General features: G+C 53.0%; 1 protein-coding gene across 1 annotated transcript in view; it reads left to right on the plus strand.

The window, feature by feature from the left end:
* Positions 1 to 12066, plus strand: part of CASQ2 (calsequestrin 2) — a 281710-nt gene that overhangs the window by 149905 nt on the left and 119739 nt on the right. The window contains exons 4-5 of the mRNA XM_069635701.1: positions 3256 to 3367; positions 10373 to 10446. Coding sequence (XP_069491802.1) covers positions 3256 to 3367; positions 10373 to 10446 — 186 coding nt within the window. The remainder of the gene's footprint in view (positions 1 to 3255; positions 3368 to 10372; positions 10447 to 12066) is intronic.

Consider the following 12066-nt stretch of genomic DNA (forward strand, 5'->3'; position numbering starts at 1 on the left):
GGCGGTAGTGACACGAAGGTCCAGCCCTCAGGTAGCTAGGAGATTCCCTGGTGTACCAGTGCCACGCCCCAGGATCCGGGGTCAGGCGGTAGTGACACAAAGGTCCAGCCCTCAGGTAGCTAGGAGATTCCCTGGGGTGCCAGTGCCACGCCCCAGGATACGGGGTCAGGCGGTAGTGACACGAAGGTCCAGCCCTCAGGTAGCTAGGAGATTCCCCGGGGTGCCAGTGCCACGCCCCAGGATCTGGGGTCAGGTGGTAGTGACACGAAGGTCCAGCCCTCAGGTAGCTAGCAGATTCCCCGGGGTACCAGTGCCACGGCCCAGGATCCGGGGTCAGGTGGTAGTGACACGAAGGTCCAGCCCTCAGGTAGCTAGGAGATTCCCCGGGGTGCCAGTGCCACGGCCCAGGATCCGGGGTCAGGTGGTAGTGACACGAAAGTCCAGCCCTCAGGTAGCTAGCAGATTCCCTGGGGTGCCAGTGCCACGCCCCAGGATCCGGGGTCAGGTGGTAGTGACACGAAGGTCCAGCCCTCAGGTAGCTAGGAGATTCCCTGGGGAACCAGTGCCACGGCCCAGGATCCGGGGTCAGGTGGTAGTGACACGAAGGTCCAGTCCTCGGGTAGCTAGCAGATTCCTGGGGTACCAATGCCATGGCCCAGGATCCGGGGTCAGGCGGTAGTGACACGAAGGTCCAGCCCTCGGGTAGCTAGCAGATTTCCTGGGGTACCAGTGCCACGCCCCAGGATCCAGGGTCAGGCGGTAGTGACACGAAGGTCCAGCCCTCGGGTAGCTAGGAGATTCCCTGGGGTACCAGTGCCACGCCCCAGGATCCGGGGTCAGGCGGTAGTGACACGAAGGTCCAGCCCTCGGGTAGCTAGGAGATTCCCTGGGGTGCCAGTGCCACGCCCCAGGATCCGGGGTCAGGCGGTAGTGACACGAAGGTCCAGCCCTCGGGTAGCTAGGAGATTCCCTGGGGTGCCAGTGCCACGCCCCAGGATCCGGGGTCAGGCGGTAGTGACACGAAGGTCCAGCCCTCGGGTAGCTAGGAGATTCCCTGGGGTGCCAGTGCCACGCCCCAGGATCCGGGGTCAGGCGGTAGTGACACGAAGGTCCAGCCCTCGGGTAGCTAGGAGATTCCCTGGGGTGCCAGTGCCACGCCCCAGGATCCGGGGTCAGGCGGTAGTGACACGAAGGTCCAGCCCTCGGGTAGCTAGGAGATTCCCTGGGGTGCCAGTGCCACGGCCCAGGATCCGGGGTCAGGCGGTAGTGACACGAAGGTCCAGCCCTCGGGTAGCTAGGAGATTCCCTGGGGTGCCAGTGCCACGGCCCAGGATCCGGGGTCAGGCGGTAGTGACACGAAGGTCCAGCCCTCAGGTAGCTAGGAGATTCCCCGGTGTACCAGTGCCACGCCCCAGGATCCGGGGTCAGGCGGTAGTGACACGAAGGTCCAGCCCTCAGGTAGCTAGCAGATTCCCTGGGGTACCAGTGCCACGCCCCAGGATCCGGGGTCAGGCGGTAGTGACACGAAGGTCCAGCTCTCAGGTAGCTAGGAGATTCCCTGGGGTGCCAGTGCCACGCCCAGGATCCGGGGTCAGGCGGTAGTGACACGAAGGACCAGCCCTCAGGTAGCTAGGAGATTCCTTGGGGTGCCAGTGCCACGCCCCAGGATCCGGGGTCAGGCGGTAGTGACACAAAGGTCCAGCCCTCAGGTAGCTAGGAGATTCCCTGGGGTACCAGTGCCACGCCCCAGTATCCGGGGTCAGGTGGTAGTGACACGAAGGCCCAGCCCTCAGGTAGCTAGGAGATTCCCTGGTGTACCAGTGCCACGGCCCAGGATCCGGGGTCAGGTGGTAGTGACACGAAGGCCCAGCCCTCAGGTAGCTGGCAGATTCCCTAGGGTGCCAGTGCCACGGCCCAGGATCCGGGGTCAGGTGGTAGTGACACGATGGTCCAGCCCTCAGGTAGCTGGCAGATTCCCTGGGTTGCCAGTGCCACGCCCCAGGATCCGGGGTCAGGTGGTAGTGACACGAAGGTCCAGCCCTCAGGTAGCTAGCAGATTCCCTGGGGTACCAGTGCCAAGCCCCAGGATCCGGGGTCAGGTGGTAGTGACACGAAGGTCCAGCCCTCAGGTACATTCCCTGGGGTACCAGTGCCACGCCCCAGGATACGGGGTCAGGTGGTAGTGACACGAAGGTCCAGCCCTCAGGTAGCTAGGAGATTCCCTGGGGTGCCAGTGCCACGCCCCAGGATCTGGGGTCAGGTGGTAGTGACACGAAGGTCCAGCCCTCAGGTAGCTAGCAGATTCCCTGGGGTACCAGTGCCACGGCCCAGGATCCGGGGTCAGGTGGTAGTGACACGAAGGTCCAGCCCTCAGGTAGCTAGCAGATTCCCTGAGGTACCAGTGCCACGGCCCAGGATCCGGGGTCAGGTGGTAGTGACACGAAGGTCCAGCCCTCAGGTAGCTAGCAGATTCCCTGGGGTACCAGTGCCACGGCCCAGGATCCGGGGTCAGGTGGTAGTGACACAAAGGTCCAGCCCTCAGGTAAGTGCCACGGCACGTTCAAACATCTAAGAGAAAGTGGCTGAGGGCAGGTCAAATACACAACAGACAGGGTCCAGGGCAAGAGAGGCCACCAAAGGGTGGGCGGCAGGGGAGTGGGCGGGTCCTCCTTGACAGCTGGTAGGAGCACTTCCAGTCAAACTAGCAAGGTCCTTCCTTGGACTCTACTGCCATAAGATGAGGATAGTCCAGGCCGAAGCAGCAAACCTCCTAGGATGTCGGTGCTGCGGGGAGGGCGCACTGGGCAGGCAGCTACAGAGTGGTGAGTTGCTGAGTCCACTTCCTGGACCCCAGCGGCCTGCCTCCTGAGCTAATGTCCGGAGCCAGCATTCACTCCTTGCATGGTCTGCGCTCTCTGCAATTGCATCGCTAAAATGTCTCAAAGGTCTTGTGCAGCCCCGCAATCGTGGAATTGCACCACCGAGTCTGGACAGATACATGAGCAAAGCCGCGGCCCGCTCAGGCTCCTACCACCTGAGTCCACGTGGAGGGTGCTCCCACCTGTATCTCATTTGCATTTCCCAATCCAAGAGTGCTGAAGAGGTGGTGATCAATTAGCATGACCTCAAGCTGGTTTTTAAGAGGTGGCTGGAGTAATTCCAGGCAGTTAATCAGGGGTCATGGGATTTGGGGCATCAGCAAGTTACTGGGTGCCACCCTCTGCTAACCTGAGCTTCTTGACTTCCTTCCCACAGCTGGCAGAGGACCCCGTGGAGGTCATCAACAGCAAGCTGGAGCTGAAGGCCTTCGAGAACATCGAGGAGGAGAACAAGCTCATCGGCTTCTTCAAGAACGAGGAGTCTGAGCGTGAGTATGAGTGTGCACCAAGGTCATATATGTGGGCTACTGGAGTAACAAAGGACACTCAGGGTAACACTCAGCAGTGCGGAGAAGAGAGGCCCTGGGACTAGAGGACCATAAGGAGAGAAGATGTAGGACCCGGGAGCCTAGGACCTAATATGCAGAGTTTGCAGGACTCAGGAGGAGCTTGGAGCCCAGCAGCTCCTAGAGTGAAGACAGAGTAACACAAACAGTGGAAACACAGACCCATGACCGTCATATAGAGATGACACGATGCCTCGGGGCACAGCACCACCCAACCTTCCAGGGCAACATCCAAGGGAGCACACGACTAGGGCAGTGGAATGATAGCCATGCAGGGCGTAATGAATTCCTTAATCTTCTATAGCGCCCTCAATAACGGAGACCAGTCTCTAGGCGCAGGACCTGGATTTGAACCTCTGTTGCTCTCTGCTGTCTTGCTTCCAAAACAAGCGCCTTGCCCCTGAGCGATCCTCCCAGTGTAGCACACGCAGAGCGTAATTAATTCCTTAATCTTTTATAACGCCCTCAATAACGGAGACCAGTCTCTAAGAGCGGGACCTGATTCAAACCTCTGTTGCTCCGTGTTGTCTTGCTTCCAAAACAAGCGCCTTGCCCCTGAGCTATCCTCCCTGTGTAGCACAGGTGTGTACACACGATTCAGGTTCTAAAAGGGTATGACTTCTAGAAAGCAGACTAGTGGCTAATGCCTGGGGTAGCTGGGCCGCAGCATGTCGTTAATCGTGCATAGTGGAGTGGAAAGTGCTGATTGGACGTGGTGGGAAGTGAGAGTCAAAGGGGCAGTGGGTGTGGGATTTAATCCAAAGGGAAGGGTTCTAATAGAAAAAAAAACTAATTCTAAGAGCTCACATTTGCAAGGACCAGAGTTAGTTGAAAACGCATATATACAAAACCCCCACAGACTATACATATATAATACTTAACCCGAGAGCTTTCTGGCATTTCCACTGCAAAAGAAAGGTGAGGGCTGGAAGGTTTAGAATGAATCTTAACCTCTGGCATTGCTCTGGGCAACCCTCCAGACCACTGCTCTTTAGCCCGCCGAGCCATTACAGAAGGGGAAAGACCATATGCAGATCAGGCGTGGTCCCACACCTTCTCCACTTGACATTAACCTGTGGCTTTGGGAAATGGCTGCAATGCCTCCTGATATGGGCTAGAAAGCCCCATGTATGCAGAACCCATTTGAAAGTATTGCCCTTAAAACAGGGGTCTGCAACCTGTAGCTCTCCAGATATTTTAGACTAAAACTCCCCCGACCCCTCACCATTGAATATGCTGTGTAGCGCTGAAGGCAGGTGTAGTCCAAAACATCTAGAGAACCAAAGATTGCAGACCGCTGCCCTATGAGACTACATTTGTCTTCTAAACCTAAATGCCATCAGTGTTCTTAGTGCCTCCCCCCGAATATGCGTCTGAAAGTTAGGGAAACACACGTGGCCTAGACACTCCCTTCATGCACTGCGGTGATCCCAGTGGGGAGATCTGAACTATCAGAGCTTAGAGACTAGCTAAATCGGGGGATCCGGGATTGTGCTACACACAGGGTTCATGGGTTGTTGAAGTTGTACAAACTACCTCAAGCAAACATTAAATAATGACAATATGGCCGTCAGATGAGCCGCGCCGCTCGCAGGAAGCTTTGCTGGCATCTCATGAACACCTGCCCCTTAGTGTAGACTCCCTGGGCACGAGATCACGGTCAGATGAGGGAGCGAAGAGGCAGAGCTCTTAGGAAACCCATGGGGCAGCTCGAGCTCTATAGCGGCCCAGGACGCTCTGTTCCTAAATTACTTTGCTCCTAAATGGAGCATGGAAGGAGAATCGGGCTGTAATGGTTCGTTACCTAAAGTGACCTTTTTGGGATAATATAACCTCATTGCTTCTTTAATGTTGCTTCCTTTCTCTGGAGGGGGAGATGGCCACCAGCCAGATGTGCTGTTGCAGGGGTCTGCAACCTGCAGCCCTCCGGATGTTTCCGGCTGCACCCCTTCTGAGCCCTCAGAATTGGCTATGCTGGCTAGGGCTAGTGGGAGTTAAAGTCTGAAGGGTGGGGTCCCCGTGCTGTTGGTAAACCTGAACCAAGTGCACAGGCCACAGCTGCGCGATTCTGATTGTAAAAGTGAGCTCTGGGTGGACATTGACCTCTGACACAGGGGTCTCGTGAGGGATTCTGATTGGAAAGCGATGCTTGTGTGCCTTTGACCTCTGACACAGGGGTCTCGTGAGGGATTCTGATTGGACATTGATGCTTGTGTTCCTTTGACCTCTGACACAGGGGTCTCGTGAGGGATTCTGATTGGACAGCGATGCTTGTGTGCCTTTGACCTCTGACACAGGGGTCTCGTGAGGGATTCTGATTGGACAGCAATGCTTGTGTGCCTTTGACCTCTGACACAGGGGTCTCGTGAGGGATTCTGATTGGACAGCGATGCTTGTGTGCCTTTGACCTCTGACACAGGGTCTCGCGATTGATTCTGATTGGACATTGATGCTTGTGTGCTTTTGACCTCTGACACAGGGTCTCGCGATTGATTCTGATTGGACATTGGTGTTTGTGGACCTTTGACCTCTGGCAGAGGGGTCTCTCGATTGAACATTGATGCGTGTGTGCTTTTGACCTTTGACACAGGGGTCTCTCGATTGATTCTGATTGGACATTGATTCGTGTGTGCTTTTGACCTCTGACACAGGGTCTCGCGATTGATTCTGATTGGACATTGGTGTGTGTGGGCCTTTGACCTCTGGCACAGGGGTCTCGTGATTGATACTGATTGGACATTGATGCTTGTGTGCTTTTGACCTCTGACACAGGGTCTCGCGATTGATTCTGATTGGACATTGGTGTTTGTGGGCCTTTGACCTCTGGCACAGGGGTCTCGTGAGGGATTCTGATTGGACAGCGATGCTTGTGTGCCTTTGACCTCTGACACAGGGGTCTCGTGAGGGATTCTGATTGGACATTGATGCTTGTGTTCCTTTGACCTCTGACACAGGGGTCTCGTGAGGGATTCTGATTGGACAGCGATGCTTGTGTGCCTTTGACCTCTGACACAGGGGTCTCGTGAGGGATTCTGATTGGACAGCGATGCTTGTGTGCCTTTGACCTCTGACACAGGGGTCTCGTGAGGGATTCTGATTGGACAGCGATGCTTGTGTGTCTTTGACCTCTAACACAGGGTCTCGCGATTGATTCTGATTGGACATTGATGCTTGTGTGCTTTTGACCTCTGACACAGGGTCTCGCGATTGATTCTGATTGGACATTGGTGTTTGTGGACCTTTGACCTCTGGCACAGGGGTCTCTCGATTGATTCTGATTGGACATTGATGCGTGTGTGCTTTTGACCTCTGACACAGGGGTCTCTCAATTGATTCTGATTGGACATTGATTTGTGTGTGCTTTTGACCTCTGACACAGGGTCTCGCGATTGATTCTGATTGGACATTGGTGTTTGTGGGCCTTTGACCTCTGGCACAGGGGTCTCGTGATTGATACTGATTGGACATTGATGCTTGTGTGCTTTTGACCTCTGACACAGGGTCTCGCGATTGATTCTGATTGGACATTGATGTTTGACCTCTGGCACAGGGGACTCGTGATTGATTCTAATTGGACATTGGTGTTTGTGGGCCTTTGACCTCTGGCACAGGGGTCTCTCGATTGATTCTGATTGGACATTGATGCGTGTGTGCCTTTGACCTCTGACACAGGGGTCTCTCGATTGATTCTGATTGGACATTGATGCTTGTGTGCTTTTGACCTCTGACACAGGGTCTCGCGATTGATTCTGATTGGACATTGGTGTTCGTGGGCCTTTGACCTCTGGCACAGGGGTCTCTCGATTGATTCTGATTGGACATTGATGCGTGTGTGCTTTTGACCTCTGACACAGGGGTCTCTCGATTGATTCTGATTGGACATTGATGCGTGTGTGCTTTTGACCTCTGACACAGGGTCTCGCGATTGATTCTGATTGGACATTGGTGTTTGTGGGCCTTTGACCTCTGGCACAGGGGTCTCGTGATTGATACTGATTGGACATTGATGCTTGTGTGCTTTTGACCTCTGACACAGGGGTCTCTCGATTGATTCTGATTGGACATTGATGCGTGTGTGCTTTTGACCTCTGACACAGGGTCTCGCGATTGATTCTGATTGGACATTGGTGTTTGTGGGCCTTTGACCTCTGGCACAGGGGTCTCATGATTGATACTGATTGGACATTGGTGCTTGTGTGCCTTTGACCTCTGACACAGGGGTCTCTCGATTGATTCTGATTGGACATTGATGCGTGTGTGCTTTTGACCTCTGACACAGGGTCTCGCGATTGATTCTAATTGGACATTGGTGTTTGTGTGCCTTTGACCTCTGGCACAGGGGTCTCGTGATTGATACTGATTGGACATTGGTGCTTGTGTGCCTTTGACCTCTGACACAGGGGTCTCTCGATTGATTCTGATTGGACATTGATGCTTGTGTGCTTTTGACCTCTGACACAGGGTCTCGCGATTGATTCTGATTGGACATTGGTGTTTGTGGGCCTTTGACCTCTGGCACAGGGGTCTCTCGATTGATTCTGATTGGACATTGATGCGTGTGTGCTTTTGACCTCTGACACAGGGGTCTCTCCATTGATTGTGATTGGACATTGATGCGTGTGTGCTTTTGACCTCTGACACAGGGTCTCGCGATTGATTCTGATTGGACATTGGTGTTTGTGGGCCTTTGACCTCTGGCACAGGGGTCTCGTGATTGATACTGATTGGACATTGGTGCTTGTGTGCCTTTGACCTCTGACGCAGTGGTCTCTCGATTGATTCTGATTGGACATTGATGTGTGTGTGCTTTTGACCTCTGACACAGGGTCTCGCGATTGATTCTAATTGGACATTGGTGTTTGTGTGCCTTTGACCTCTGGCACAGGGGTCTCGTGATTGATACTGATTGGACATTGGTGCTTGTGTGCCTTTGACCTCTGACAAAGGGGTCACTCGATTGATTCTGATTGGACATTGATGCTTGTGTGCTTTTGACCTCTGGCACAGGGGTCACTCGATTGATTCTGATTGGACATTGATGCTTGTGTGCTTTTGACCTCTGACGCAAGGGTCTCGCGATTGATTCTGATTGGACATTGATGCTTGTGTGCTTTTGACCTCTGACACAGGGTCTCGCGATTGATTCTGATTGGACATTGATGCTTGTGTGCTTTTGACCTCTGGCACAGGGGTCACTCGATTGATTCTGATTGGACATTGATGCTTGTGTGCTTTTGACCTCTGACACAGGGTCTCGCGATTGATTCTGATTGGACATTGATGCTTGTGTGCCTTTGACCTCTGACACAGGGTCTCACAATTGACTCTGATTGGACATTGATGCTTGTGTGCCTATGACCTCTGGCACGGGGTCTCGCGATTAATCCTGATTCGACATTGATGCGTTTGTGCTTTTGACCTCTGACACAGGGTCTCGCGATTGATTCTGATTGGACATTGATGCTTGTGTGCCTTTGACCTCTGGCACAGGGGTCTCACGATTGATTCTGATTAAACATTGATGCTTGTGTTTCTTTGACCTCTGACACAGGGTCTCGCGATTGATTCTGATTGGACATTGATGCTTGTGTGCCTTTGACCTCTGGCACAGGGATCTCGCGATTGATTCTGATTAGACATTGATGCTTGTGTTTCTTTGACCTCTGACACAGGGTCTCGCGATTGATTCTGATTAGACATTGATGCTTGTGTTTCTTTGACCTCTGACTAGGGTTACCAGATTTCCAAAACGGAAAACCGGGACAACCAACAACATAAAAGAGGGACTACCCCATTGCAGCACACCAATTACCGCCCCTCCCCCAACACGCCCCGACAACCACCACACAATCATATTTCCAGCACTTCTCCTTTTTATAAACTGTATATGATCTCATTTGTGCAGTTTTGCCTGTGAATCATGGCATGTGAATTCTACACAGGGCTTTGCTCTCATTGATATAACATGGCTTGCTGTGCACTTGTTTTCAAGCCAGTCTCAGTGGCGCAGTCAGTACTTGTTGTGACTTGTACATGAAGAGTCAGGGGTTCGAGCCGATCCTCCAACTTCCAAATTCTGAAAGAGTTGTGAAAATAAATTACAGTTTTAATTACCTTAGCCACCCAACCATGCAAACCCTGGATGGGGTTTCTAAAATGAAAAAACTCCTGGGACACCGGGACGGAGGGTGATTTCCTCGGACTGCCCGGGAAAACCGGGACGTCTGGTCACCCTACCTCTGACGCAAGGGTCTCGTGATTGATTCTGATTGGACATTGATGCTTGTGTGCCTATGACCTCTGGCACGGGGTCTCGTGATTGATTCTGATTGGACATTGATGCTTGTGTGCCTTTGACCTCTGGCATGGGGTCTCGTGATTGATTCTGATTGGACATTGATGCTTGTGTGCCTATGACCTCTGGCACGGGGTCTCGTGATTGATTCTGATTGGACATTGATGCTTGTGTGCCTATGACCTCTGGCACGGGGTCTCGTGATTGATTCTGATTGGACATTGATGCTTGTGGGCCTTTGACCTCTGGCACGGGGTCTCGTGATTGATTCTGATTGGACATTGATGCTTGTGTGCCTTTGACCTCTGACACAGGGGTCTCGCGATTGATTATGATTGGTCATTGATGCGTGTGTGCCTATGACCTCTGGCACGGGGTCTCGTGATTGATTCTGATTGGACATTGATGCTTGTGTGCCTATGACCTCTGGCACGGGGTCTTGTGATTGATTCTGATTGGACATTGATGCTTGTGTGCCTTTGACCTCTGACACAGGGGTCTCGCGATTGATTATGATTGGACATTGATGCTTGTGTGCCTTTGACCTCTGACACAGGGGTCTCGCGATTGATTATGATGTGACACAGTCGGATCTGATGTCCAACTTTCTTGTCTTTTTTTATCTGGTCCAGATTATCAGGCATTTGAAGAGGCGGCCGAGCATTTCCAGCCGTACATTAAATTCTTCGCCACCTTCGAGAAAGCGGTGAGTGCCTCTCCACCCTGGTGTATGTCTGTGCATGGTGAGTACAGGGTAAAGGAAAGGGTCAGGGTTCACCAGGGACAAGACGCTATCACAGAGCAGTCTCTCCAGAGTAAGAGAAAGTTCTGAGCGATAGACCTCCATCTCATAATACGGCTGCCCGACCATGAGACCATGGGAAGAGGAGTGGTCAGGGCGGCAGGGAGGCTCCTCCCCTGAGAGAGAGAAACCTCTCTAAGAAACACAGGAGCGAAACCTAGCTGACCCTCAGACCACTCAGGAGACCTGCTAGCAGGTGAACATCTCTCCGATGAGTCAGAAACCACTTCAACATCTACAGGCAGTAAGGATATCTCAGCTCTCTCCCTAAATACCTCCCTGCTAGAGCCCTTCGGGCATCTAGCTCCAACTGTCTGCAGATCAGAATCTTTTTCCAACCAGAGAGTGGTGGGTAGATCCCTCTCCTCTGCAGATGGTTCCCTCTGGAATAACCTCACTTTCCCACTCAGGTTTGAGCTGGATCTCCTTAAGTTCCGGAAGCTTCTCAATACCCTCCTTTTCTCTTCCTCCTTCCCTCTCCCCCTCCTTGCTAATGTCCCCTTCTGCCTCTTTGACTGGCTGCCTGGTTCCTTCAGATCCTTACAGGGCACCAGGCACCAGGCACCCCCTCGAACAGTCTACCCCTGCACTTGGTCTCCCCTGGTCCCCCAACCTGCACTTGCCCTTCTGGGCTCCCTCCCCCTGCACTGGCCTGGCTTGTCTGCACCCATGCGTCCCATCCTCACACTTAGCACGTGGACCTTCTCTCCCCTGAACTCTCCCCATTTCCTGGCACTGTCCACGTGGCCTCCCCTGGCACTCGCTTAACCCATGGGCCCTTCCGCCCTGACCGGCACATCCCTCCTCCCCTCTCCGCCACACTTTATGTTACTGCACTTGCACGATCCGAATGTCACAAGGCCTAGTAGGACCGTTTTTGTTTTTCTTCTTCCCTTGTCTTGTTGCGCCTTGAAAACCTTGTGTATAGGCGCATTATAAATAACCAATAAATAAATAAAAAAGTGCCAAGAGGAATACTCAGGGATCTGCTGGCAGTGAAGCTCATGGAGATGCTGGTTTCCGCAATGAAGGTGACAGCTTTGAAACTGTCCGTCTATGGCAGTACTCAGACCCATTCTGAGCGAGTGAGTGAGATTGCATTTTGGTTCTGGCTTTACCCAAAGCATCATCGAACCCAGTGCTAAGCGATATCCATAAAGGCAGCCCCGGTATAAGAGTGCAGGACTCCGCCATTGGGGTGAATGACCGGTCCCACCACCCACTTAAAGCAACATTTCTATGGCGTGAAGCCTTGTGCAAGCAGACCGAGAAAACTCTCACTGAGCCTTTCCAGAGTGTGCGTGAACCGTGGAGAAAAGGTGCGTGTGTGCTTGAAGTACCCTTAAGCCAGGCCACATGAGAAGTGGTTATCGACAGCAGTGTGCTTTTGAACCAGTCTACACTACGTTATTGTTCAACATTGTTCATTTCACTGTCTATGCTATTGGCCGTCCTTTAAACATCCTTTCTTTATTCCTCAGTATATGCATTGATCCTCCATAAGAGCTAGACGCACACCCTCCG

The sequence above is a fragment of the Ambystoma mexicanum genome, chromosome 7p, assembly GCF_040938575.1.
Source record: "Ambystoma mexicanum isolate Mex_15411 chromosome 7p, UKY_AmexF1_1, whole genome shotgun sequence".
Lineage (NCBI taxonomy): Eukaryota > Metazoa > Chordata > Amphibia > Caudata > Ambystomatidae > Ambystoma > Ambystoma mexicanum.